The sequence below is a fragment of the Populus euphratica genome, unplaced genomic scaffold, assembly GCF_000495115.2.
Source record: "Populus euphratica unplaced genomic scaffold, PopEup_1.0 scaffold36.1, whole genome shotgun sequence".
NCBI lineage: Eukaryota > Viridiplantae > Streptophyta > Magnoliopsida > Malpighiales > Salicaceae > Populus > Populus euphratica.
Window position 1 is genome coordinate 703,381 of NW_011499908.1, and position 24,774 is coordinate 728,154.

Genomic DNA, 24,774 nt, shown 5'->3' on the forward strand with positions numbered 1-24,774 from the left:
TTTTTAAAATATTTTTTTAACCTATGTCAGAAAATGTGTTATTTTTCTACTTTTTACCAAATTGTATCATTTTTTTAAGGAAAAAAATCCTGGTTTTGCTTCGCTTCAGCTTCAGCCGACCAGTACCTTACAAGTCATTGTTGGCAGAAGAAGTGTTTGGTATTTTATGCCTTCTTATGTTTCTAAAAATATACATGCGGCCGCCTTGTACTTCACTGTAATACTGACATGGCATTTGGCAAGGAGTGTGTTGAAGGATGCTCCTCAATCCTCATGTTAATGGCCCACTGACACTACCATGGTCCATGATTAAACCTTTGCAAAAATCAGATGCGGTAAATTGCTTCCTCATCCAGTAGCCCGGAATGAGTTTGCGTTCTGTTGAATGAACAAAATCGCCCCATTCTTCTTCTTCTTCTTCTTCTTTTTTGTATTTTTGCTTATTTCATTTGAAAAAATAAAAGCTAAGAATTTTTTTATATAAAAGAACACAATCTGATACATATTATAGTTAGAAAACATGATATTTTAAAATGTTAATGGGAAGCATGGTGTCTTAAGAAAATTGTTAAATGAGTAGTGAAGGGAAGATGAGAGGGGAAAAAAAAATCATTGAAACATGTTAAAATTATAATTATGACATTATTAGTGTTAGAAAAAAATCTTAATAAAATGAATTTAATGATACCAAAAAAATAATTGGAATGGACTAAATTTAATTGTTAAAGTTTAGTGACCAATTACAATAAAAAGAAAAAAAAAGGAAAAAAAGGGTTTTAAATATATATTGAAGCTCATATTACACCCTACTAGTACCATAAAAAAGATATTGATGGGGTAAAATTCAATAATAATAAAGATTATTGAGGTAGACCACATTCTTCCTTAAGAGCTCACATCGATGGGAAGGTTTGGCACCTTGATGTCGGCTCTTCGCCACCTAGGGATGCAGCGTGTTCCAAGAGTTGGGTTGTTCACCCATTAAAGTGGTACATGAGCTGGGTTCAGAATGTCGTGAGACAGTTAGATCCATATCCGGTGTGGGCGTTAGAGCATTGAGAGGACCTTTTCTTAGTACGAAAGGACCGAGAAGGATGCACCTTTGATGTACCAGTTATTGTGCTCGCGGTAAAAGCTGGGTAGCCAAGTGCGAAGCGGATAATTGTTGAAAGTATCTAAGTAGTAAGCTCATCTCAAGATGAGTGCTCTCCTATTCCGACTTTCCTAAAGCCTCCGGTAGCACAACCAAATAGCGACAAGTTCTTTGCCCCTACGGGGATGGAGCGACAAAAGTTTTGAAAATTCAAGAGAAGGTCACGGCGAGACGAGCCGTTTATCATTATAATAGGTGTCAAGTGGAAGTGTCCAATGAATTATACAATTCATCATAAGAGAGTTTTTTTATTGTGAACAGAGACATATTTCTTTATATCATTTCCAAAAAAGTTGACAAACTAGGTGGATACATAAAGGATATTCTTTCTTTTCCATCACTTCGACATGTAGAAAAAAAAATACTATGACATTTCTTTTCTTACAACATTCTTAAATTGATCATTTTTTATATATCAAAATGAACGATTCCAGCGTTTATAGTTGAAAAGAATAGTTACACGAGGTTTTTCAAACCATATGAGATTTTTATCAGTTTGCCAGGTTGTCTCTTGCCTACCTATGAATTCGGTAGTAGTTTGAAAGGTTGACCTGTTCGGGAATCTCTGGATCTACGCTTATTTTCAACTCCTCAAAGCATTTCATCGCTTACTACTCCCTTCCTCGTATGAAGGAAAAATTAGAATCTTTACGAACTTGATCTTGTTGCTCTCGACAACAAACATACATGAACCTTTGCACGAAGTATGTGTCTAGATAGCCCAAAGTCTCGATAATTAGCTCTTGGTCTTCTAGTAAAAAAATAATGTCGGTGAAGACGTGTTGGTGCACTATTTCACGATGGGGATTGTAACTTTCCAAAAATTTCTCATTTATCACTCAACGATGGAATAGGCTCATTCCAGTAAAAAAAAAAGAAGGGAATTTCCCATAAGTTATCGAACTAATTAAGCGTGAGAGCCAAATGAATCGAAAGACTCATGTTTGATTTGGGAAGGGATCATAGAAGTTTTGCAATGAATGGAAAGATAATCTACTTTCATTGAGTGATTTATTAGATAATCGAAAACAGAGAACTTTGAATACTATTTGAAATTCAAAAGAACTATGTGGAGGAGCCATTGAACAGTTAGAAAAAGCCTGGGCCCGTTTATGAAAAGCTGAAATAGAAGTGGATCAATTTCGAGTGAATAGATACTCTGAGATAGAACGAGAAGCAAAAATAAACATAAGAAAATGAGATCATTTGTCCCAAAATTGATTGATTAGTCATCCCAGCTTAAAAGCGAACTCAAAGAATCAACCTTAGTGAGTTTTTACTCTCTCTCTCTATATGTATAAAAATATTATTGTAATGCTACTGAGCAGTTGAGTAAAAATAAAAATAAGTGGATGGTTAGGAACACTAAAATACATAAAAGATTAGTAATAGAATTATTCAAAATAAAAAAATATTAATTGGGGCTTTAAATTAGTATAAGTGATCAGGCAGTATTCCCTATGATTCCGATCCAGAGTATGCTCATATCCACCAATTAAACAAATGACTATCAAGAACGAACTAATCCTTTACCCTTTTTTTTATCAGAAGGAAGAATAGGAACAAAAAAAAAAAAAGAGAATGGAATTACAATAGAAAAGAAAAGAAAAAGATCCTTTTTCTTCTTTCATTCCTATATTGATATTCATAGAAATGTCCTTCATGGTTTTTTGTTGAAATAATTATTGCATTGAAAAAATCTTTGTATTCGATTATAGGGTTGATTTCAGTTTGTCTTTTGGCATGTGATATAACTCGTTTATTTTTTTAATAATATTAATTATACATAATTGGAGCTTTAACATATTTCTCATAAAAATGTTAAAAAAATTAAAAAAATTCAAAGAAAAAGAACCAAACAAGAAAACAAATACCAGAAACAAGGAAAAACATTTAGTTTTATTTTAAAAAATTGAATTTAATTGAACGGAGTAGTCAGAACGGTACAACTAAGATTTAACCCTGTTTATATATATATATATAAAGGTATAAATAGACATTTTTCAGCTAACCCTAAATTACTACTGAGAGCCACTCCCCGCCTCCGCTGCCCCCTCTCTGGCATTACCTCCCGTCAGCTTGACAATTGCCGTGACACTCTCCATCTCTCTGGTCTGTCGATCTCCCTCATTTGTTTGACAATTGGTGGGACCTCTCCTTTCTCTTCCCCTCTCCTATTACCAGTTGATATGTTTTTATTTTATTTTAATTTATTGCTGGTTTTAATTGTCTAATTTTATAGACTTTTAAGGTTAAAATTGGGTTTTGATGAAGGAATTCGTTTTGATAACATCAATTATCGGTACAGAATTGTATCAATTTCTAATTTCGAGAATCGCGTCAATTTCTAATTTCAATACTATAATCATGGAGAATTGCATCAATTTCTAATTTCGATACAATAATCATTGAGAATTGCATCAATTTATAATTTTGAAAGTACGCTGATCAGTAATCACCAAGCAGTATCAATTTCCTTAATTTTATATCCCACTCCTTTCACATCTCTCAATTTTCTGAATATCAGCATCTTATTATAATTACATGCTGCTTATACAGTGAAATAAATCCAGTGTCTTAAACAAATCTGATGAAGAATATTGACTCGTGATACTTCAAACTGTGTTAAGTTTTAAAATATCGTGCACGCTTCATATGATTCTAGCCGAATGCCTTCAAATTCCCATGGTCCGTGCATGCTGATGCAGGCTCCTTTGATTATATTCGCTGTCCTTTAATTAGTCGGATGCCCTTAAGTTCCCATATGCTGTAATCAAGCCAAAAATATGCAGGAAATACACTCTTACTATCCTGTACTCGTTGATTTTTTGGTGCTTGATGCTGGTTTTGTGATCCAGGTTAAGAGATTTAGATATGTTAAATTGAACCCATGTGCTAGGCCATTGATGTGTAGTTGTGACTTTATGCAGCAATTCAACTTGTTTCAAAATTATCAAGTAGATCTGCGGCCAATACTTGATATTAGTTATGTATCAAAGAAATATAATAATTTGTTGCCACGAATTATTATAAATATAATAATATTTGATATTAGTTGTGTATCAGAGAAAGTTGTCGGGTTCCTGGATCATCAATAATTGAATTCATATTGTTGGTCTCGTTTATTCTAGATGGATAATCGAAAGAATGCTAAAAAGTCCACCGGTAGCTGAAAACTTTTTTAATCTGTATTATTTTATCAATTTGCATAAACAATGCTATTTTTTTTTCTTAAAATATTTTTTACGGTGCACAGAGTCCATCTCAATGCTGCTTTACTTTGGTCTTTTGGTGGGCCATGGAAAGGGACTGCTTGAAGTACAGTAATGGTTTGATGACCTTTTTGCTTTGAAAACAGCATTGAGAATATGCCATTTCTCCCCCCTCAAGCGTACATTCCTCTCCACAGTCAATAAATCAAAATAATTCACGTGGGACCCACAGTAACTTTTGATGCCACGTAGTTAACCACGAGTCCGAGTCCCCGTCCCTGTCCATGGAAAACCGCCTCCCAAAACTAACTTTCCATTCCTGTTGAATCTGTCGCTTTCAAGCTTTAGGAATACGGAGTAGTTTCGGGATTATGAAACGCAAAATAATATCCCGCTTATAATCGGTCTCTCCCTATTTATCAAGCACAAATCACCGTTTATTTCTGCACTTCTGTCGCCCACCTAGGATGGTGATAGTTTTTATTTTTCCGAAAATCATATAAAAATAGATAAATAGTTTTTATTTTTTATACTGGTCTTGCATATAATTATATTTTAAATATTGATTTTGTAGAAGTTAAAAATAATTTATTTTTTATTTATTTTACATGTAAAATTTTATCTTATAATATTTTTAAACACACAATTTTTTTTAAAACTTACTATTTTAAAATCATTTAGTTAACTAAATAAATTTTGTCTTTTATGCAATGCATTTCCTTTAAAACCTTAGTTTCTTATAAGCTAAAATTACATGTTTTTTTAATCTTTAAATATTTTTTATTTATTTATCGTATAAAAATCTATCTTGTAATAATTTTAATAAAATATATATTTTTAAAAATTACAATTAAAAATATTTTTTAATTACAATCTCAAAAGTTACCTTAATATAACACTTCAATGGATATTTTAAAAGTATGATTATAATTATTTTTTAAAGTATTATTTACTTATAAATATATTAAAATAATTTTTTATTTTTTATTTTTAAAATCAAAAAATCAAAATAAAATAACAATTTAAAAAATAAATTATAACAACCACCATTTTAAACTGGACTTCCAAATGATGGCTTCACCTCCTCTCCCCTGCAGCAACCAGCGATTAGCATCCATCCTATTGGGCTTGCGGCCCTGTCTCACGACCTAAAAAGATTATCTACATATTAAAAATAAATTTAAAAAAATAAAAAATCAAAAAATCAAAATAAAATAACAATTTAAAAAATTTATGAATAACATTATCGCTAGAATGAACTCAATATTAAAGCACATTCGTAAATATGTCGACATAAATTTTTTATTGATATATACTAAGGAAATTACAATACGATTCAAAAAAGATAAATCCTATAATGATGGAGCATTTTTATTGATATAATGACCAATGAAGTTACTGATAGAATAATTATATCGGTCATGTAATTTTAACATTGATGCAGCTATGAAATCACGCCCGGACACATAAACTAATCTTTATAACATTGATGCAGCGACACATACATCGCCTACCCTATACGTCCCTAGTGCTGACGTGGCTCCTATGAAATCACGCCCGGACACATAAACTACACAAATCGCAATTGAAAAACTCTTTCGAATCCGGCAGGTAATTTATATAACGCCCTCCGTTTCACTAGATTTTTCCACGCCACCAGCATTTCCTCTGTGCCAGATATTTTCTCTCTCTCTAAGACTATCGCTTAAGTTTCTCTCTCTAAAACCCTGCTTTACAATAACAATTCGATCTTCTTCTATTTTTTTTTTAAATTTCTTAATCGGGTTCCATTTCAAGGTGAAACTGAAGCTTAGGGTTTCGAATTTGAGTCTGGATTTTATTAATTATAAAAAATTGTCTGATGGCTAATTCTAGAAAGCAAGAATTCAACGAAGATCGCGTTGAACAATCAAACGTTAACGATTTCGACGACTCATCGTCGATATCGAGCGCCGGTGGAACCTCTACCGCGGGATCTGGCAGGGCTTCGGCAGAGCGGAGCGAGCCAAGTGAGGCTGGGTTAACGGAGCGATTGACGGACATTCTAGTGGACCAAGGAGACGGAGATTTGTTGCTTCAAAGGAACGATCGTGAAGATAGGGTTTTGCAGTGGCTGCAAGCGCTAGACATGCAGGTCATGGGAGCTTGCAGAGCTGATGAGAGGTTAAAGCCGTTGTTGAAACTGAAAGCTTCCAGTGGCGTGGCTGAGGACCGGCTCTTAGCCCATCTCAGCCAGGTAACTATGAAGCTTGGTAACTAATTTGTTTGTTTTTATCATTTATCTTTTGTAATTAAGATGTCTGATTTCGTTTTTGTTTGTGCTGTTGAATAGCACTTTGAGCCGTCAGAGGTTGGTATGCTAGCTAGGTGTTTCTGCATACCTCTGGTTTCGATTCGTGTTGGGAAGATTAACAAGCAGGGGACTCTATTGTGCCCGACTACCATAAGGTAATTGAATTCTATACGGATATCGGACTGTTTATTTTTTCTCTGCATTCATGTGCTGTTTTTTTTTAGTTATTGTATTGATTGAGGTTTGTGTGTGGAAACAGTGACAGACTCTGGTAGTTGAATGTTTACGTGTTTCTTATCTTGTTTCTAATGCTTTAATTCTACCGCGTTATGCTGCAGCTGCGGTTCTATTTTTACTCTGTTCAAATTGTACTCTGATATCTTTAATTGGGGTTATTTTATAGTTTCATATGATTGTGTGAGCTTGATATTCTGGCTTGTGAGACTACTTTTGTGGTGCTTTATGTTTATATTTATGTGAAGTGTGAGCGTGATAAATTGATTTTTGAACAACCCCTTCGTATGTGAAGATATAACCAATGTGATGATTCTTTCACTGTCTAATGTTAATTGATCCAATCATTCACATGGTTATGCAATTAATATCATATGCAGGCAGCTGAATTAAACTATACTTCATGTTTGTTTGCAGTATATCATCAATGTAATTGTACCTGTAAGTTTTCAGATGTATTTTTCACATATCATGTATACGCCAACCATGTCTCTTTGTGAACTTGTCCTTGTCATTTCACATATGTTCGAAATAATTTTTATATGTTTTATGCGTTCCTCTGTTATGTTCCAATAGTATCATCTTGTACTTTAACCTCTTGGATTACCATCTGATAGTAGGACAATTTGTGCATTTTTTTTCTTTATTAATTCAATGAATTCAAGTCACAAGGATCGTTTGATAACATAATTCACATGAATGTTTGGCTCCTATGGAATGACTGTCGATTACAGCTGTTTTATGGCTGCTTCATCTAGAGACTAGAAATGACATTCTGCATAATGGGTTTTGCTTCATGATGCTGTATGACCAAGTGAATACTGGTCTAGCGGTCATTCCTTGGCAAGTTGGTTATTGATATAAAAGAATTCTCTAACCTTTGCATTTCCTATAATTACTCTGGCACATACTTAGATAGTTTTCTTACAGCATTGACTTTTCATTAGAGCTTTTCCATCAGCATTGAGTTAATTTTTAAACATAATTGTAGCTGGAAAGTGTATATATTTTGTAGCTGATGAATTGTAGAGTTTGCAGGATTAAATGTTTTAGCTTATTTGTGGTGATAATGTTCATGCTTCCAAGTAAAAATATCTTTTGACTTGTAGGTAAAGTGGGCGTTTTCTATTATGATCTCTGAATTATGAGGAAGTAAAGGTAGTTTCATCTCCTACATATGATAATATAACTTGCTACTGCTCTTTGGATATGTAGGAAGAACATTTGAACTGAATTAGAATCTGAGCGTGAGTAGTTTCATACCAGTTTTAACTTCCTCATGCTAACATCATGATATAATCTGCATGCTGCCTTTGCAATCTGGTTGCGTGTAAAATGTTTTGAGTTCAGCAAGACACTCTTTTATAACTTGTCAGTGCATTCTTGAATATGTATTACCTTTCCTAGTTCTTAATTCTTCTAGTTTGTTGTTATGAACTTTACAATTTGTTTTGGAGGATTTTTATCACAATCCATTTGGAGCATGGTTTCAGGGTATTCTTGGGATGTTCCTTAACTTTTGATACTTTTGCTAATAATATCACAAGCAATGCTCTTAATGATGGTTTCAGGAAAAAAGATTAGTGAATATAAAATGAACATTTGTCAAATTATTGTTGATGTATGGAAATGTTAAAGCCATGGAGGAGCAATTATCATGGTCCATTGAACAAGCTTTTAGTGGAAGTAATCCAGATATCTACTTGATGTGCTACAATATGCCAGCTTCCGGGTGTATGTCAAAAGAACCTGCAACAGATCAATGATGTAACCCAACGGGGCTGCAGATCTAGCAAACACTAAAAAATGATATTATATTGTCTAGCCTCACAAACTTACTGATTTTGTTCATTAGCACGTACAAGTCATCTGCAAATTCATGTCATTAATTCAAAATTAGAACTCGGTATAAGCTTTATGTGATGACAGTGCATTTAAAGATTCACTGCGAACTATGATTTTATTCAAGATGTTGCATGGTTTCTAGTTGCAGTTTTTTTTATGTGTTGCTAAATCATTTTCCATTTCTCCTTTTTCTTTCAGGGGGGATTTAAATCTTACACTATTGCCTGCTTCTGGTCTGCGCCTCTCATTCATTGGTGATGATGGTAGGACAGAAAGGCTGTTCACCCTAAGTAGTAAAACCCATTGTCCTGATGTTGAAGTTCATGAGATCCCTGCAGACAGTTCTGGCCGATCTTTCAATTTAAAGATCTCAGATGGCAGAGTTTTTTACTTTTGGTGCTCAGAGAAATCAAAACTTTTGGGAATTGAATTGCTTGCGAAGGTATGCACAACAGCTTCTTGGGGGATGATTATGCGTGCACATACTTGTTCACTGTTTGGTTAGAGAACTAATTTAGCTTTGGAACTTTTATATGATGTTTTTGAAATACTGCAAATAATATTTATGCATATTTTCTTATTTATAGAAATGATGATTAACTCAACTTTGCAATCAAATAGCCAGGTTTGCAGGAGTTGATTTTCCTTCTACCTTCCTCCCTCTTGAATTTTTTCCGCAATTAATCAGAACATGGATATTGGTTGGAAGGAGGGAAAATACAAGAAAGTTACCATATGTTCAATAACGTGTCAGTCTGTCTGTGTGTGTTCTTTGAAATATTTTTCAGTGGTTACTAATGCATGTTTCCTTTTTTTCAAAAATAGATGAAAGATATACTAAAGAGGAAACCATCTATAGCTGATTTAACCGGAATCAGCAAGTCACGTCTTGATTGCTTTGCAACTCACCTTCGTGCCTACCTTGTGGGAAGCAATGGCAGGGAAATATCCGCTTGTTCTCTTGCCACTTCTTCTACCACTCCTGATGTCTCTGATTCAACCTCCACAACAAAGTCTCTGCGTTCCAGACATACTGGCAGTCTGGCAGTTAAAACGAATTCAGCTTATCAGGGAAGTCTCAGTCCTAGATCAAGTTCCTTCAAAGAGGGCCTACCCAGAAGCTTTTCTTCTTCAAGGAATGCCACCAGGGAAAAGTTAAGGCGTCGTGTGGACAACCATCTTTCAGCAGTTGATAACATAATGGCTGCATTGCCACTCAGCATTGATGTGACTTGCAATCAATCTGGGAATGAGAAATTGCAGGAAGCTAACAGTTGCCCTTTGGCACCCTCTAGTGTTCTTGAATCTCTGGGTAAATTGTCTTTGCCACCAATTCAGCTCCCTGTATCTCATGTTCTGTCTAGTCCACCTATTTTCTCTCCATACTATTGTTGGTGCCCCCAAGGTACATCTAGTTTGCAATATCCTTCCACACCTTCAGAAATATCTACCTCATCGGTTGAATCACCCTTATTGCCACCCCTTCCTCCATTATTATCCGCCAGTAGACCATCCAACCTGTTAAGCCCTATACCACCTCTCAGTTTGGCTGACTTCCCCTCGCTGGATTTTCCTGCTTTGCTGCCAGACCCATTAGTTCGGTTGCCAATTCCAAGTTCACAGCAAATCCCAACTTTCACTCCTTTAATGTGTGACTCCATTGTTCACATTCCACTCATTGATGTTTGTTCCTCGGGTCAAGGCTACCTAGTCAGTGCTGGACCGACCATTGCAAGTGCTATTCCACCTTTGCACCCGAGACTTGTAAACCCATTGATTCCTGAAACTGCTGATTCTGTGGTGGAGAAGGGTGCGAGAGAGACTCTGAGACTACTTATCAGTAGTACGAGCCAAACCAATTCTCAATTCATGAATGTCCTACCAGTTGTGCTAACCAATACAGATCAGACGAGTATACTTGCTAGTGGAAGCTGGAGCCTTTACTCAGGAACCAGAGATGTGGATGCTATTGCAAACAGAATTGCCACCATGGGCCTGGTTTCGTTGTCCGAGTCCTCTATAGGCAACAGTGTTGCAGAGATAAATGGCGGCTGTGATAATACAAACGCTTTGCCTGATAATCTGCCTGATGCATCTAGCGTTTTGGGCGGGCCATATTCTGATGATGAAGGTACTATGTTTTCGAATGCTCGGAAAGGAACCAATTAAGGCCGTATTGCATTGCCAATGTAAATCTGTTCGTCTCCAATGTGTAGATATGTGGCTGCAGCCATGGGATTTTGAATTGTAATTATTGCAAATCCTGCCGATCATTGGGCATATGTTCCACCTTTGTTCCTAGAGCTGTTGGGGTAGAAATAGAACTCTACTGTAATGCGTTTTTTTGGGTCAGATTTATTTTGTTTTCTGTATTGTCCGTGGTGCATTGGCTACTGAGAGCCTTGATACAATTATTGATTGCTTTTGGTTGCGCGCTGGAAAGGCGTGATGAATTACAGATTCATCTGTTTTGTGCCAATTGTATGTGAAAATAGCTGGGAGCCATTCCCTCCTTATTTTTGTTCTTTTCCTTTTTTAATGCGGTGAGTTTTGAACATGTCGAAGCTTCCGGTGACGGAGATCCTGCTTAATTTCACTCTGGATAAGGTAGTTGATTTCATGTGCTTTTATGCTTGCTGTATATGACTCTGGAAAGTCACCTTAATTCGTTTTTCTACGGGGAGGCCATTCAGGTGAACTTGAAATTACGTAGTTTCTGCATTTGCAAGTATTACGGTCGGTGACTGGTAATGATGACATGTTGAATCGACTGCATTTTTGAATAGCTTCATTCTAGAGTATAAAAAGGCATTAAAGCTGTGACGCTTTTTGTCAAAAGTTGTGGGGCCCAATGAAACCTGAAGTTCAGTCATGCTGGTGATGATGCTGCCTGGCAATGCTTACAATGGGTGAGAGGTTATAGGCATTCCCAATGGAGTACGCTTCTATATTTTATTACAGATGAAAATTTGTGTGGACTCATTTACCTTCTAATATTTAAGACGAAGGCACTGTGGTTTCCCCCTATCTCATTTAGGCTCAAAGTTTCGATGATAAAGGCAAAAGATTAGAGAGACAACACATTGTAACCTGTTTTTATTATTGGCTGTCTAAATATGTACTGTAATCAGTGGTCGGTTTCCCTTTGATGGGTTTTGTTTCTTGTAATTGAGAGCAAGAACAAGAATCAAACCATTGTATCTCACTTTGAAGTCACCCATTCTTAACTCCCAACTACTATGTATATAACTTGATGGCACAAATCGAGTTCCGAAGATTGGATTGAGGGTTCGGTAAACGAGGAATTTATAACCTGGATGGAAGGAGCTCGGTTTCTTAAATGCACTACCATGACATTAAACTAGCCAGCTCCACTTCTTTAGTTAGTAGAATTACAGAAGCAAGGCTAATACTTCAATCAGCAGGGACATTTATGAATGGCTCTCTGCAGACTAAGAACGTGGAAAGTTGGAACAACGGTAACCTGCATATATTTAGCAATTGACCTATAGAATAGCACAAACAGACAATAGAAGTATCCCTTTAACAGAGTGTATAGCAATCCAAAGGTGGAAGGGAAAACCAGGGAAATTAAAGAGAGGAAATGCAATTAGAGATTTTTAATTTCCCCGTTTTCCCTACCGTTACTCTCTTCCCTATTCCTAATTTTAGGATCCAAATTCCATCCTACGGAAACTAGATTTCTTTTCCATCACTTCCATTTTTCGTTCCTTTCCCTCAAAACATCACATTGTGATCTGCTGTCCTGCAAGGAGGGACTATCTATTAATAACAGATTCCTAATGCAAGGAGGGACTATCTATTAATAACAGAGTGGCATCACATAGAGTTCCATGAAAGAGCATTTTGATCATGATGGTAATATATTAAAAACAAAATCCCAGGGACAAAAGGTACTACAGCAACGAGCAGAATTGGAAGCACCCGCATCTTGACAACTTAGGTGCAACAACAAGAATCTTATAGACAGATATGCAGCAAGCTCAATTGAAAAGACACGCAAAAAATTTACGTAGAGAGGTAATTTGGCTATCTGATGCGTGAACAACAAAGATCGGGCCCATGAGCAATCAGATGTTTTCCTGTAACTAATGTCCATTCATCACCACTGCAGAATGGGTTCTGTTTGAGGTGTACTCCAAAATCCGGATGAACATACCTTTACAAGTTTCTTAAAGAGAGTCCTAGTTAATTAGGATGATAACTTTGGCTACTCTCTTTTCTCAATCTTACTGGGAAGAATGTCTAGAATGGGAGTTCTTTCTTGGTACAATAGCTATTCTAAAGCCCTCCAAAAGAACAGGAAGTACTTCATTAGTAAAGAAGAAATGCTCAAGTTTCTAAATATTGTGGATTCGAACTGGTAAACGAAAACCGCGGCTCTTGCAATTTGATTAAGCATAGTATAAGTCCCTTCCCGGATTACAAGGGGCTCTTAAATCCTTGGTTGTAACGTAGAACAGATCACATGTTTGAATCTTTACGTTTATTTTTTCCTGGAGGTGGCCTATTTGTCATAGTGTACTTGTGGCCCTTGCTGTGGATCTAGCTTACGGCATACCTTTAATGGCGTTTTGTTTCTTGTAATTGGGAGCAGTAACATGAGCAAGCAAACAGCTGTATCTCACTTTCGAGTATGTCTTCGTTCATCTCCCAGCTACCACAGCCTGCATGGAGTAAATGTAATGCTTGATGACGTGACCTTCGAGCTCAGAGGGTCATCAAGTATTGGGTGAATCACGACCTTATAACCTGAAGAACGGAGACGGGTTTGTTAAATGGAATGCCTAAGTACTGGGTTGATGAGCTTTGAAGGTCCCTGTGCTATCGACTTTGTTTTAATAAGGTCCCTCATCTTTGAAACTTCTTAATGCAAACCTTTTATTGTAAGTCTGTGCTGGTCCTGCCATTAATAACGGTGTTAGATAGCTTTAACTTTGAAATATTCTTTTGAATATGCTCTTTTATATTAGAAAAAAAATATATAAATAACTTTTAAAAAGTTAATAAATTAAATTCCATACCACTAATTCTTTCCCTCGTGTATAACCCAATCATTTTAAAAATCATAAAGAAATTTTAACTTGTAAGAACATAAAATCGATAATACAATCAATTCACATTAATAAAAAAAAAGAAACTAAAATAAAATAAATACAAATTTTTTATATAATTATTTTTTCCCCTTATTTATAATTATTTATTTTTATAATTAACAGAAATGTAATTATAAAATCAAGGAAATGCCTATAAGTCCAGAACTTATTTTTTATTTTTTATTTCTTATCCTTTTATACTTTTTAATATAAAAGTATGCATATCCTAAGAATTTTTAAAATTATCGGCCAAATAACGTTGTTAGTAACCGAAGAATAATAACAGTGTTAACATACTCATTGTATAAAGTTTGAATTAAGAAGTACAAAAGTTTCTTAGGCTCATTAATACCGTAACTGTAAGAAAAAAAAAATTTGATATAAATATATAAAATGATATGATAACACAAAATAAAATTAATTTAAAAAAATTAAAAATATATTATTTTAAAAAAAACGTCCGAGATGCATGGATAATCAGGCTTGAATCATCAGTAAATTAACGTTCGAGATGCATGAATAATCAGGCTTGAATCATCAGTAAATTAATTAGGTAATAATTATGAGGTCTTGGCTTCAACATCCATCCAAAAATACCTAATGACAAGCTCCCCAGCAGAAAAGTCTCCATGCCATTCTGTCTTTATCTTAGAAAACTCCATTTAAAGGGAAGAATCGGCCTAGCATCGCAGACGAGGCTCTTATGTTTCCACAATCCTTCATTTAAGATTAATGATGAAAGAACCATGGCGACATTCATGTATATACAGTTGTAAGTTGAAGCTTGTGCTTTCAGACTATCTATCCCTTTTAAGAAATCTATTCTGTCAATATTTTTCGAAAAAAAATGATCCGCTAAGAGAGGCTGCTTCGTCTGCTATCCGTTGAAGGACTAATTATTGATAGGTCTTTATCATTAATAGGATTCCAGGGAGGAGCATCTTCATGCTATTGGTACAAAACAATATCACAAGGATAAGAAAATCCTGTGGCTACAGAAGGAATTCGAAGTCATGGAATCTAGACAACTCAGGGCAATAGCAAGAAATTTTATGAACAGGCAGGCAACATGCTGCTTTAAGAACATATGCAAAACACTCAAGTGGGGCAGTAATTTGCTTATACCAAGAAACAGTAAATCGGACCCATTGAAAGCTGGAGCTGGGTATGCAACTGAAGTCATTTTTTCCTTTTTTTTTATCAGCCACTAATGTCAGTTCATCCTCGATCTACTTGGTGACACCAATATTATACCCATCTAAGACGAGCACTGTTCAGAAAAACCCTTTTCCTGAACCAATTTCGGTATAAAATATCTTAGATTTCGGAAAATAGGTTGTTCAGATAATTATTTGAGTTTTTTTTTGAGTAATTCGGATAGTATCGTATAAAAATTCAAGTTGCCAGGATTATTTTTTTATTATTGTTGTTTTAAATGCTACAATTTTTAATATAAATGGGCTTGTAGTTTTTTTAGCCTAATCTCGGTTAGTGAAAACATTCCTCGCACTTAATTCTCGCCGGTAAAAACAGTGAGGGTTTTTCTAAGGTGTGTGCTTAGGGCACACATTGTTAACAGCTTTTGGTAAGTTGCTCTTCCTTAATTATGGGTTGTTAAAATGTTTAGTTACAGATTTTTGAATGGTAAAAAATAACCTTTAATTGAATTAGATTAACATTAAAACAAAATTAGCTTTCTTGTTTAACTATAAACAGGGAAAAAAGGCACATCTAAGGTTCGAGAATTTCCAGACTTATCCCGGCGACTAAAAGTTGTTAATTAATATTAAGTATCTTCTTTCTTTGTTAATTAATTTCAGTAGAAAAGGACTATTATGCTCTTCATTGAATATGTAAAAAAAAAAAAAACATTATCTTTATTTTTGTCGGGTTAAGTTTCCCATCAAATCTCACAATTAAAAATTAAATATTTTCATAAGTGGCATGACAATTAATCCTGAATAGTATTTATTTTATATGTTAGTTTTTCTTTTTAGTCCAAGTGTAAAATTATTTTAATTTACTTTTTTTACTAATAGATGAATAAGAAAGTTAAAAAAACCTCAAGCTTTTTAATATTAATCTAATTTAATTAAATCTTACTTTTCACCTTTCAAAAACTTATAGCTAAATATTTTACAAATAAATCAAAAAAGGGTAACTATCCTTAATTTCAAATAATATTTGTGACATATTTATATAAGCGTATGAAACCACCATCAACGCGGTTCTACATAAAGAAAAACAAATATTAAATTATGTATTAACCACGTCGAAAAGAATCTCCAGATTCCTTGAAAAAACCTGCAATTCCAGATCCAAATCTCAAAAAAAAAAAAAAAAGATATCCTTTTCAATAAATCAAGTAGCATAACTGGCACGCGATTCCAGGTGCCTAACGAGTCCAGGAACCGTGGAATTTAACAACGGTTTCTTGATGGGCTTTCCCTAGATATTTATTTGACGGTATACAAAACAAACTATCTTCAACATTAGATATTTTTTTTTATTAGGATAAAAGTATTCCGTTATATGTTCGTAGATTTTTGGTTTCTGTGATGGAAGGCCGGGATTGTGACATATAATAGTTTGGGTGTTAATGTTTTGTATGGAATGGTGGAGTTAGCCTTTCATGATACTTTTTTGAGGTCATTTTATGTGGCACTGAGCTCGAGTCGAGAGCAGCGAACCAATTCTGGTATTCACCAGGACTGGATCTTTATTATCAATGCGGACCACTTGCTTAGAAATTCCAAGAATCATGCCAAACACGTTGTTTCGACTTTCGATGTACACCGAGGAAATCTACCATGAAAACGGAAACATTATTAACATTCACTGAAAAGTTTGGCTTTTCACTGTACAGTGAATTACGAAAAGCGAAGATATTTTTCATTTTTTACTATTCAAATATTTTAGAATCTTTTTTTAAATTTTATTTTTCTTCACTAATTTTATTAGATATTAAATTTTATAATTTAATTTTTATTTATTTTTTATAAAATTTCTCAATATCATAACTCGATTTATAATTAAAATTAGAAGTTTTATGGATTAGATATATTGACTCGGATTATTTTTTTAATTATTTTTTTATTAACTTCATTATTTTATATTGAATTAATTAAAAATTGAGTTTTATAATTTTTTATGAGGTTTTTATGTTCTGATGACTTGAATTTGATATATTTTATATTGAATTAATTAAGAATTGAGTTTTATAATTTTTTATGAGATTTTTATGTTCTGATGACTTGAATTTGATAAATTAATTTAATGGAGTTGATTTAGATTATTTTTATTTAATTTAATTTTTAAATATTGTGTTGAGTTGGAACTAGAATTTATAAAAAATTTATTAATTTTTATTAAATTATTATGTTATTACAACACATTTTACAAGTTAGACCAATTAATTCATAATTTTTTTTCATCCAAATTGGAAGTTTATATCTATAGGATTTATTTACAACCGTGAGTGAAACTATTGGTTTCCTTGAGATTTAGGGGTCAAGATCAAATCACTGCTTTTATTTATCTGCAGATGATCTTCGTTAGTTAACTTACCATATATTGGTCATTCAATCGGTGTATATTAGCCACGAATCAGAAAGGTAAATTAATCAACACGCATGAGTCCTGTCACTGATCGTCAAGCTAAGAGTTGTGGATTGAAAGCTGGAACTTCATGGCTTGGAAAACCTTTCCCCGACAGAACAATGTTCACATGGAGCGATTTATTTTTAGGCTGAGTTCCTCTTTATCCTTGAAGATTGACTCTTTATTTTTCCATGCAGATGATTCCTTTCCGTAATTAAACAGAGCTAAAAGAGGGGGGAAAGCAGCTCTTTATCCTACTTTTGATCGTGTTTTTCCATGTAAATGATTCCTTTCTCGAATTGAGCAGAGCTGAAAGAGTAAAAAGAGACTCATCAACTTCAAAGACAATCCTGGGCGATTAAATATAATTAACAATTAACAATTCAAGTAAAAAATAGAGTAGAAGTTAAATATATCATGAGTTTGTAACAGTGATGATATTTATTTTTTAAAATATTTTTTTATTTATAGATGCATTAAAATGAGATTTTATTTTTATTTTTTTATCAACACATAAAAATATTATAAAAAGAATTAAAACAAAAAAAAAATCTTTCAGTTTTTTTGAAAACTCCAATTAAAATGTTGTCCACGCATACACATCAAGAGAGCAAAAAACCGTTGCTAATAAATGCTTTCAGACGGGGACCATGGTGTTGTCTTAATGGAGGACCGTCCTTTATCCATGTGAGCTCCTGATTATTTGTAACCCCAATCTCGAAGATCTTATTCCACGAGGCTGACTCTTATTTCATTTTTTTATATTAATATTTTATTTTTGAAATATATATATAATAATAATAATATATTTTTTTAAAAAAATATTTTTAATATAAATATATTAAAATAATTTAAAAATATAAAAAAATATTTTTTTAATATTTCAACTACATTTCCAAACATCATTAAAAACAAAAAAAAAAATCATTGCAGGCATTTTAAATCCCTCTTTGGTGAAGAGGTTGAACCGATATTTTGTTAATTTATAATGTTTGTTATTATAAATTATTTTTTGATATTTTTAAATTATATTGATATTAAAAATAATTTTTTTAAAAAATAAAAAATATATTATTTTAATATATTTTTAAATAAAAAATATTTTAAAAAAACAACTTCAATTTCTCTCTTAAACACCCCCTTCAACCGGGGAAGCCGGTTCTTGCCGCAAGTAAAGTTGTGAAAATCCTCATGTCCTAGGGGTTTTGATGTTTTATAGTTAACGGAAGTGACCGTGAATTCTGGTGACAGGATCTCCATCCCCCCTTCAAGATTTGAAATTGTTGTCTCCTGAGACGCCCACCAAGCCTATGAAAAAAAAAAATTGTTAAAAACCAACTTTTAGAATTTTGATTTAATTAACCAGTTAATATGTTGAGATTTATTTTTTCTGAATATGTTTTAGATCCGTAATTGAGCACCGGGGTTGAACAGCAGATCACCTATGTTCTCCAATCAGCGATTGGCATTTTGAAATTAAGGTTTTTTTTTTCAGATTAAATCTTAAATAGACGGGATATTTAACACCACGCACAAGATCTCCTTTTCTAGGCTCTTGATTACAAGCTTAAAAAGAAAAAAAGGAAGACGAAGGTCTTTTAACATCCAAGTCAAAATTAAAAAAAGAAGAAGCAGAATTAAATATCAATATCCTGTGAGAAAAAAAAAATTAAAGGCTGTAGGTTTCAAGTTACAAGCAATGATGATTTTTCTCGTCCAAGCGAGAGAAAGGACAAATATGAGTCACGTGATCCATCAAATCAATCAAGTTGTTCGTAGGATGTAAAATTTGATAGACGTGGGAACTGTTCCGGTGCAAGCGTAATGTCTCGTCCAGGCGCTGTTTGGAATTTCATGAAAATTTAAAATTATCTTTTATATATATTTTTTTAATATTTTAATATATTTCTAATAAAATATACTTTAAAAATAATTATTATCATGCTTCCTACTACTATTTTAATTTTAAATCTGCTTTACTAAGGTTTTTATTTTTTCAAAAAATATATATATATAGGTTTTTTAAGTGTGTTATTTTCAAAATTAAAATAAATATAAATTAAAATTTTTATGCAAATATATAATTAAATAAATTAATATTTTTTTATGAAAATAAATAAATAATTATAAAAATATAAAAATAAATAATTAAACATGAATTAAAATATTTGATAGAAAATATCTATTTAAAAAACTTATCTAAAATACTTTAAGGATGGTTTAAATATATTTTTTTATAAAAATATAAAAACAATATTAATTAGTGACATATACAATAAATTGATTAAGTAAAATAAAACAAATATTATGCAAGACCATATTTATTAGAAATATTATTTTTTATTTTTAAAATAAATTTTATCTATATAAAACATAGATCAAATTACATGAATCATAAAAAATATCTTTTAAAAATAAAAAATAAAAAATAATCAAAAAATATATTTTAAAAAGTTAAATAAGTTAAATAAAAAATTATAAAAAAACGGATATTAATTGAAACATGACTCAAAGTAAGATATCAATTAAAATAAAAATAAAAAAAGAAAAGAAAAAAGAAAAGAAAACTGTGTGAAAAGACCATTGGATTAATGACTTTTTTTTTATTACAAGGTAATGATGTTTTTTTATTTTATTTTTCAAAGAAAAAGAACAAAAACACCATCAACTGATACCTTCAATTTTTTTTTTATTTAAGATAATTTAATTATTTTAATGCTTTATAGATATAACAATTTTTTAATAATCAATAAACTATGAGGAAATGAAGAGTCATGCCTAACACCAAAGACATCTAATTTCTACTCTTAAATGGTAAAAAAATAATTTCATTGCAGTAATGATTTTTTTATTTTTTTATTTGGGCGTTCAGTGTTTTTGCCACATAGTTATTGTAATTATAATTCTACAATAAACAGATGCATTTTCCTCATAAATTATTATAGTACATACCCACCAAACAAAATGGTTGAAACTGCATATAATGATTTGAGAGCGCCCCCTTAGATCAACGGATGCTGTGCTTCACGTTGGTTTAATTAATTTATTTTTATTTTTCAGAGATTAATTTATTTATTTGCCGTTGTTGTCAGAGATGCAGAGAAAAACGCATACTGGGAGTTCAGAGTTTGTTTGATGGTTAGGGTTAATTTTTAAATAATTTTTTATGTTAAAATATTTTTTAATAATATTTTTTAATTTTTAAAAATTATTTTTGATATTAGTATATCAAAATAATTTAAAAATATTAAAAATATATTAATTTAAAGTAAATTAAAAAATAAATTTTTTAAAATGTAAAAATAAACTATTTCTCAACCATGAAAGCTAGACAAGAGGATATGAATAGTCAGAATCCAAACACTTGATCACCATTGCATCATCGGTGGCCTCTCCTGTCTTGCTAGAGACAGGGGGCTTGGTCAATTATTCTTTAGAAATGGCAGTTTGTCTAATTATTGGAGTTGGACTACAGACGATTGCTCTCAGCTGTTTAATTGGTCTTGTCAGCTACGAAAAATCCTTGGGTTTTGATGGCGAGGCCAAGGCAATCGGCAACTAGTAAGTATAGTACGCCACTAAAAAAGAGCAGAATAACCAAGCGGGATGTTTTCTTTATATGCATTATTGAACACTGAAGTGGATTTGACTAATGTCAAAAGGAAGATGTGATTAGAAAATCAGGCACTCTTGGCTAAAAAATTGTTCGAGGAAGATATTTGGAGGCACAAAATATATTCTCCACTTGGGATTAATACTAGTTAACTCATGGAGAAAGCTGGGTTCCAGCTTAACCTAGTAATATATAAAACGACTGTCTGTCGAGTTTGGAAATCAATGTAAGAAGTCATCGTGCCATTGCCTTATAAAGCATTCTCAGGAGGCCTGCAATGGAGATTTTTTTAGTATTCCAATTCTGCTTGTGAAATATTATATGTTTTTCAGAATTCTCGTAGACCAAAAAAATCTGTCATTTCTAAATATACATACAGTTCAGCTATCTAAATTAAAAAATAAAAACTTGCAAAATTTAATTCTTGCGGAGGCAAGCTTATAAGAGAAGAAAGTTTTTATATCCATCAAGTTAGTTTTAGATAGATTGAGGCTAATTTATGTGCATGTTTAGCATTGCTGTGCTATACCGCGATGGTGTTGCTGTTTCTGTAACAAGTTAATGTTGAAGAATTATTTTATTCTATGAAGTTTCAGAAAATATTTTAATATATAATTTATATAATTTTTTAATATATTTTTTTAAATAAAATTTATTTAAATTTAAAATTTATATAGATAAAATAGTTAAAATTTATGTAAACTCACGTATTTGATTACTTGATTAATAAAGTTTTTGATATAACATCAAATATTTATTTTTATTTAAAAATTTAAATTGTTTGGTAAAGTTTCAAAATATAATTTATAATTATTATCTTTACCACACTAATCAAGTCTTTTGACCTTATAATACATAATTAATTAATCTTGTGTACATAATCACGCTCATTTGTGTATTGATTAAGTTACTTTGCTGTTATTTTATTATGTAAAAACTATTTTTATCATATCACCGTGAGTTTATACGTGCACATGGTACCTTCATGTTAGAGTAGCTCTTCTGTTTTCGAAAATTATGTAATTAACTAAAGAAACGAGGAAAAACATGTAAAAATAATCTACTTTAATTAACTAGGTTCATTTAGGTTATTTTTTTCTCAGATAACTTGCTCTATTTTAACCATTTAATTTTTACATCAACAAGAAAAATTGAAAAATGGAAGAGTTGTTGGATTATAGTATTATGACATAAAGGTGTCTTATGCACATGCGAGCTAGCACCATGTAAATGGAGGAATTCATTCAGCACAATAAGAAGAAGAGGAGTGGAGGGACTCAATCGGTATGAAAAAGTGTAGAAGGTTGCAGTAAAGAAAAATAAAATAATCTACAGATAAAACTCCAAAATAAATAATTATAACTATAAGCTAATCACATAATTGATAGAAAATATCAGGACTCTCATATCCAAATATATTCATACAGGTCACACCTCTTTTACATTGGAAGTTGAAACTTAAGGTAATTCTGCCAACGAAGCTAATGGAATCTAAATATGTTGCCCCTGTTAGTTAAGAAGGTGTGGTTGAGCTAAAACAAATTATTAGAATTTAAAAGGGCCATGTGAGAAATATGCAAGGGTGATATTAAAATGGGGTGAAAGAAATAGGGCCAACGGGTAAATTTCTTATAAGGTGTCTACCGGAATTAACCTGAAAAGGAGGGATGAAATCTCACCTTTAAATAATTTTGGAGGACTGCAACATCCTCAGAATATAACATAGTTCGCGGTGCCTCTGCCTCTGCTCTTGAAGGGAATGTCAAGACTTTTCACTTCCACGCGCATTTCAAGTCTCTTTATTCCTATTAAAATTTAAATTATTTTTTTCTACATAAAACTAATTCAGCGTGGATATATTGATTTTTTAAATTAATTAACAACAAGATTCAACCCAAATCCCTTGTATGACTGAGTCTTTCTTCCACGTCACCTGAAATCAGAGCCTCAGAACACACTTGCATCAAGAGAGCGGGCTGCTTCCGTTCTAATTTTGTGATAAAATAATAACTGACGTGCTCAATAAATTATTGAACAGCAAGAATACACACAACGGGGCTATATCACGAAAGTGACCACATAGTGACCATAGTTTAACGCGATACTTGGCATCGAGTGAGCTTCACCGTTGGAAGTTTTTATATATAAAAAAATCTGATAGCTCCGATTTTACATTTTAATACACACAAGCTGTTGAGATTTTGGTACGATCAACGATGAGTTGCAGAAAACGTAGATTTGAATCTTCCGAATTTATTATATTTTTGGTACGATGAGTTGCAGAAAACGTAGATTTGAATCTTCCGAATTTATTATATTTTTTTTCAAATTAATTGAGTGCATGATTATGAGTGGATTATATATATGTATAGTTTTCTTAATAATATATGAAAGAAAATTAGAAGAATTAATTCAAGCCCCTTTTTCTGGTCTTTTAGAAATCAAAGGTAAAAAAAAGGAGACAAGAAAAGGATCTGCTCAAAATCCGTACTTTCAATTTGGCTGAAGGAGAGGGAACAGAGATGAAAAGAAAGAGAATTTTCACTTTTTGGCCACCGTTTTTACTCGTACGAGTTGGAAAATTTGAATTAAAAAAAAAAAAGCTCAAGGAAAATCTTCCCTGCCACCTCATATACAGGACAGAAATCTAGCACCTACAGATTCGTCAATCCTCAAATGTATTTTATTCGATTTTCACCCTTGTTTTTCACCTCCACAAAGAATGTGAATGCTTATTTATTTTGTTTTTATATTTTAAAAGTATTTTTAAAACAAATTAATTTTTTATTTTAAATTAATTTTTTATTATTATTTTAATGCACTGATATTAAAATAATTTTTTAAAAATAAAAAATATTATTATAATATATTTCTAAATAAAAACATTAAAAAAAAATCAGAAACCAAACTCAATCAAACGCAAAAATGTTTCTCGACAACGATAAGTGGAAGATGTTCGCTTTCCTTGCCAAGTTCTTGTAGCCATTTACTTGAGGCGGGATGTCACTTCAAAGATTTTGGTGGTTGTGGCCCTTAAATGGAGCACTAATCCGAAACACGACGTAAGCTGATTGGTTCGATGATCAGTAGCGACCCAGTCGAAACAGTCTGCTTCGGCCACAGATGTCTGCATGCTTTTTTATAAAAAAATCTAAGTGTTTTAATGTTCTGATTGCTATACAGTGGAATCTTTTCCACTCCCATATCTCATGCTTCGGGCGAGACAAGCCTCGGAAATGCAGGAACACACTGTATTTTTTATTGCAGTTCTCAGGCAAACAAGTCCGCTAGTTTCGAAAACAGTGTAAACCGCACAATGTCACTTCCTTTGTAGCGATGAGGGTGTAATCGAAAGAAAAACATCTAGAAAGTTGAAGCTCCACAAAACGATATCAAAACTGTTGCTATAAAATTGAAAGCTATTAAAAAAATATTACAGAATTCAAAAATATATAAAAACATATTTCCATCACCAAGGTGACCGAAATACACCGCCATTCCTCTATTTCCTCGTTACGTACCCGAAAAGCCGCAAAAAAATTTTCCCTCTTTTTTTTTTTAAGACCACGAGCCACGATTTTGAGAGTCGATGGTCCTTGAACTTCTGAGAATAGCACGGAGAACAGACAAAATGGATATCCTCCTTTTTTATATGTTTGCCGGTGGTTTTCTTTTAAACTGATTAGTTTATTATTATTATTATTATT

The 24,774-nt window shown here is 32.6% G+C and overlaps 1 protein-coding gene across 1 annotated transcript; it reads left to right on the plus strand.

Annotated features, from left to right (window-relative positions):
- The first annotated feature begins 6,000 nt into the window (after positions 1-6,000).
- Positions 6,001-11,216, plus strand: LOC105133628 (flocculation protein). Its single transcript, XM_011037704.1, has 4 exons — positions 6,001-6,601; positions 6,698-6,813; positions 8,936-9,179; positions 9,563-11,216. The coding sequence occupies exons 1-4, from the start codon at positions 6,227-6,229 to the stop codon at positions 10,904-10,906; spliced, it is 2,079 nt and encodes a 692-aa protein (XP_011036006.1). The 5' UTR covers positions 6,001-6,226; the 3' UTR covers positions 10,907-11,216.
- The last annotated feature ends 13,558 nt before the right edge of the window (positions 11,217-24,774 follow it).

What these genes read in the sequence shown, in the direction of transcription:
- LOC105133628 (XM_011037704.1), top strand. Translation starts at nt 6,227, where the DNA reads ATGGCTAATTCTAGAAAGCAAGAATTCAACGAAGATCGCGTTGAACAA. An exon ending in TCTTAGCCCATCTCAGCCAG is followed by an intron (nt 6,602 to 6,697) that starts GTAACTATGAAG and finishes GCTGTTGAATAG; the next exon opens with CACTTTGAGCCGTCAGAGGT. An exon ending in GAATTGAATTGCTTGCGAAG is followed by an intron (nt 9,180 to 9,562) that starts GTATGCACAACA and finishes TTTCAAAAATAG; the next exon opens with ATGAAAGATATACTAAAGAG.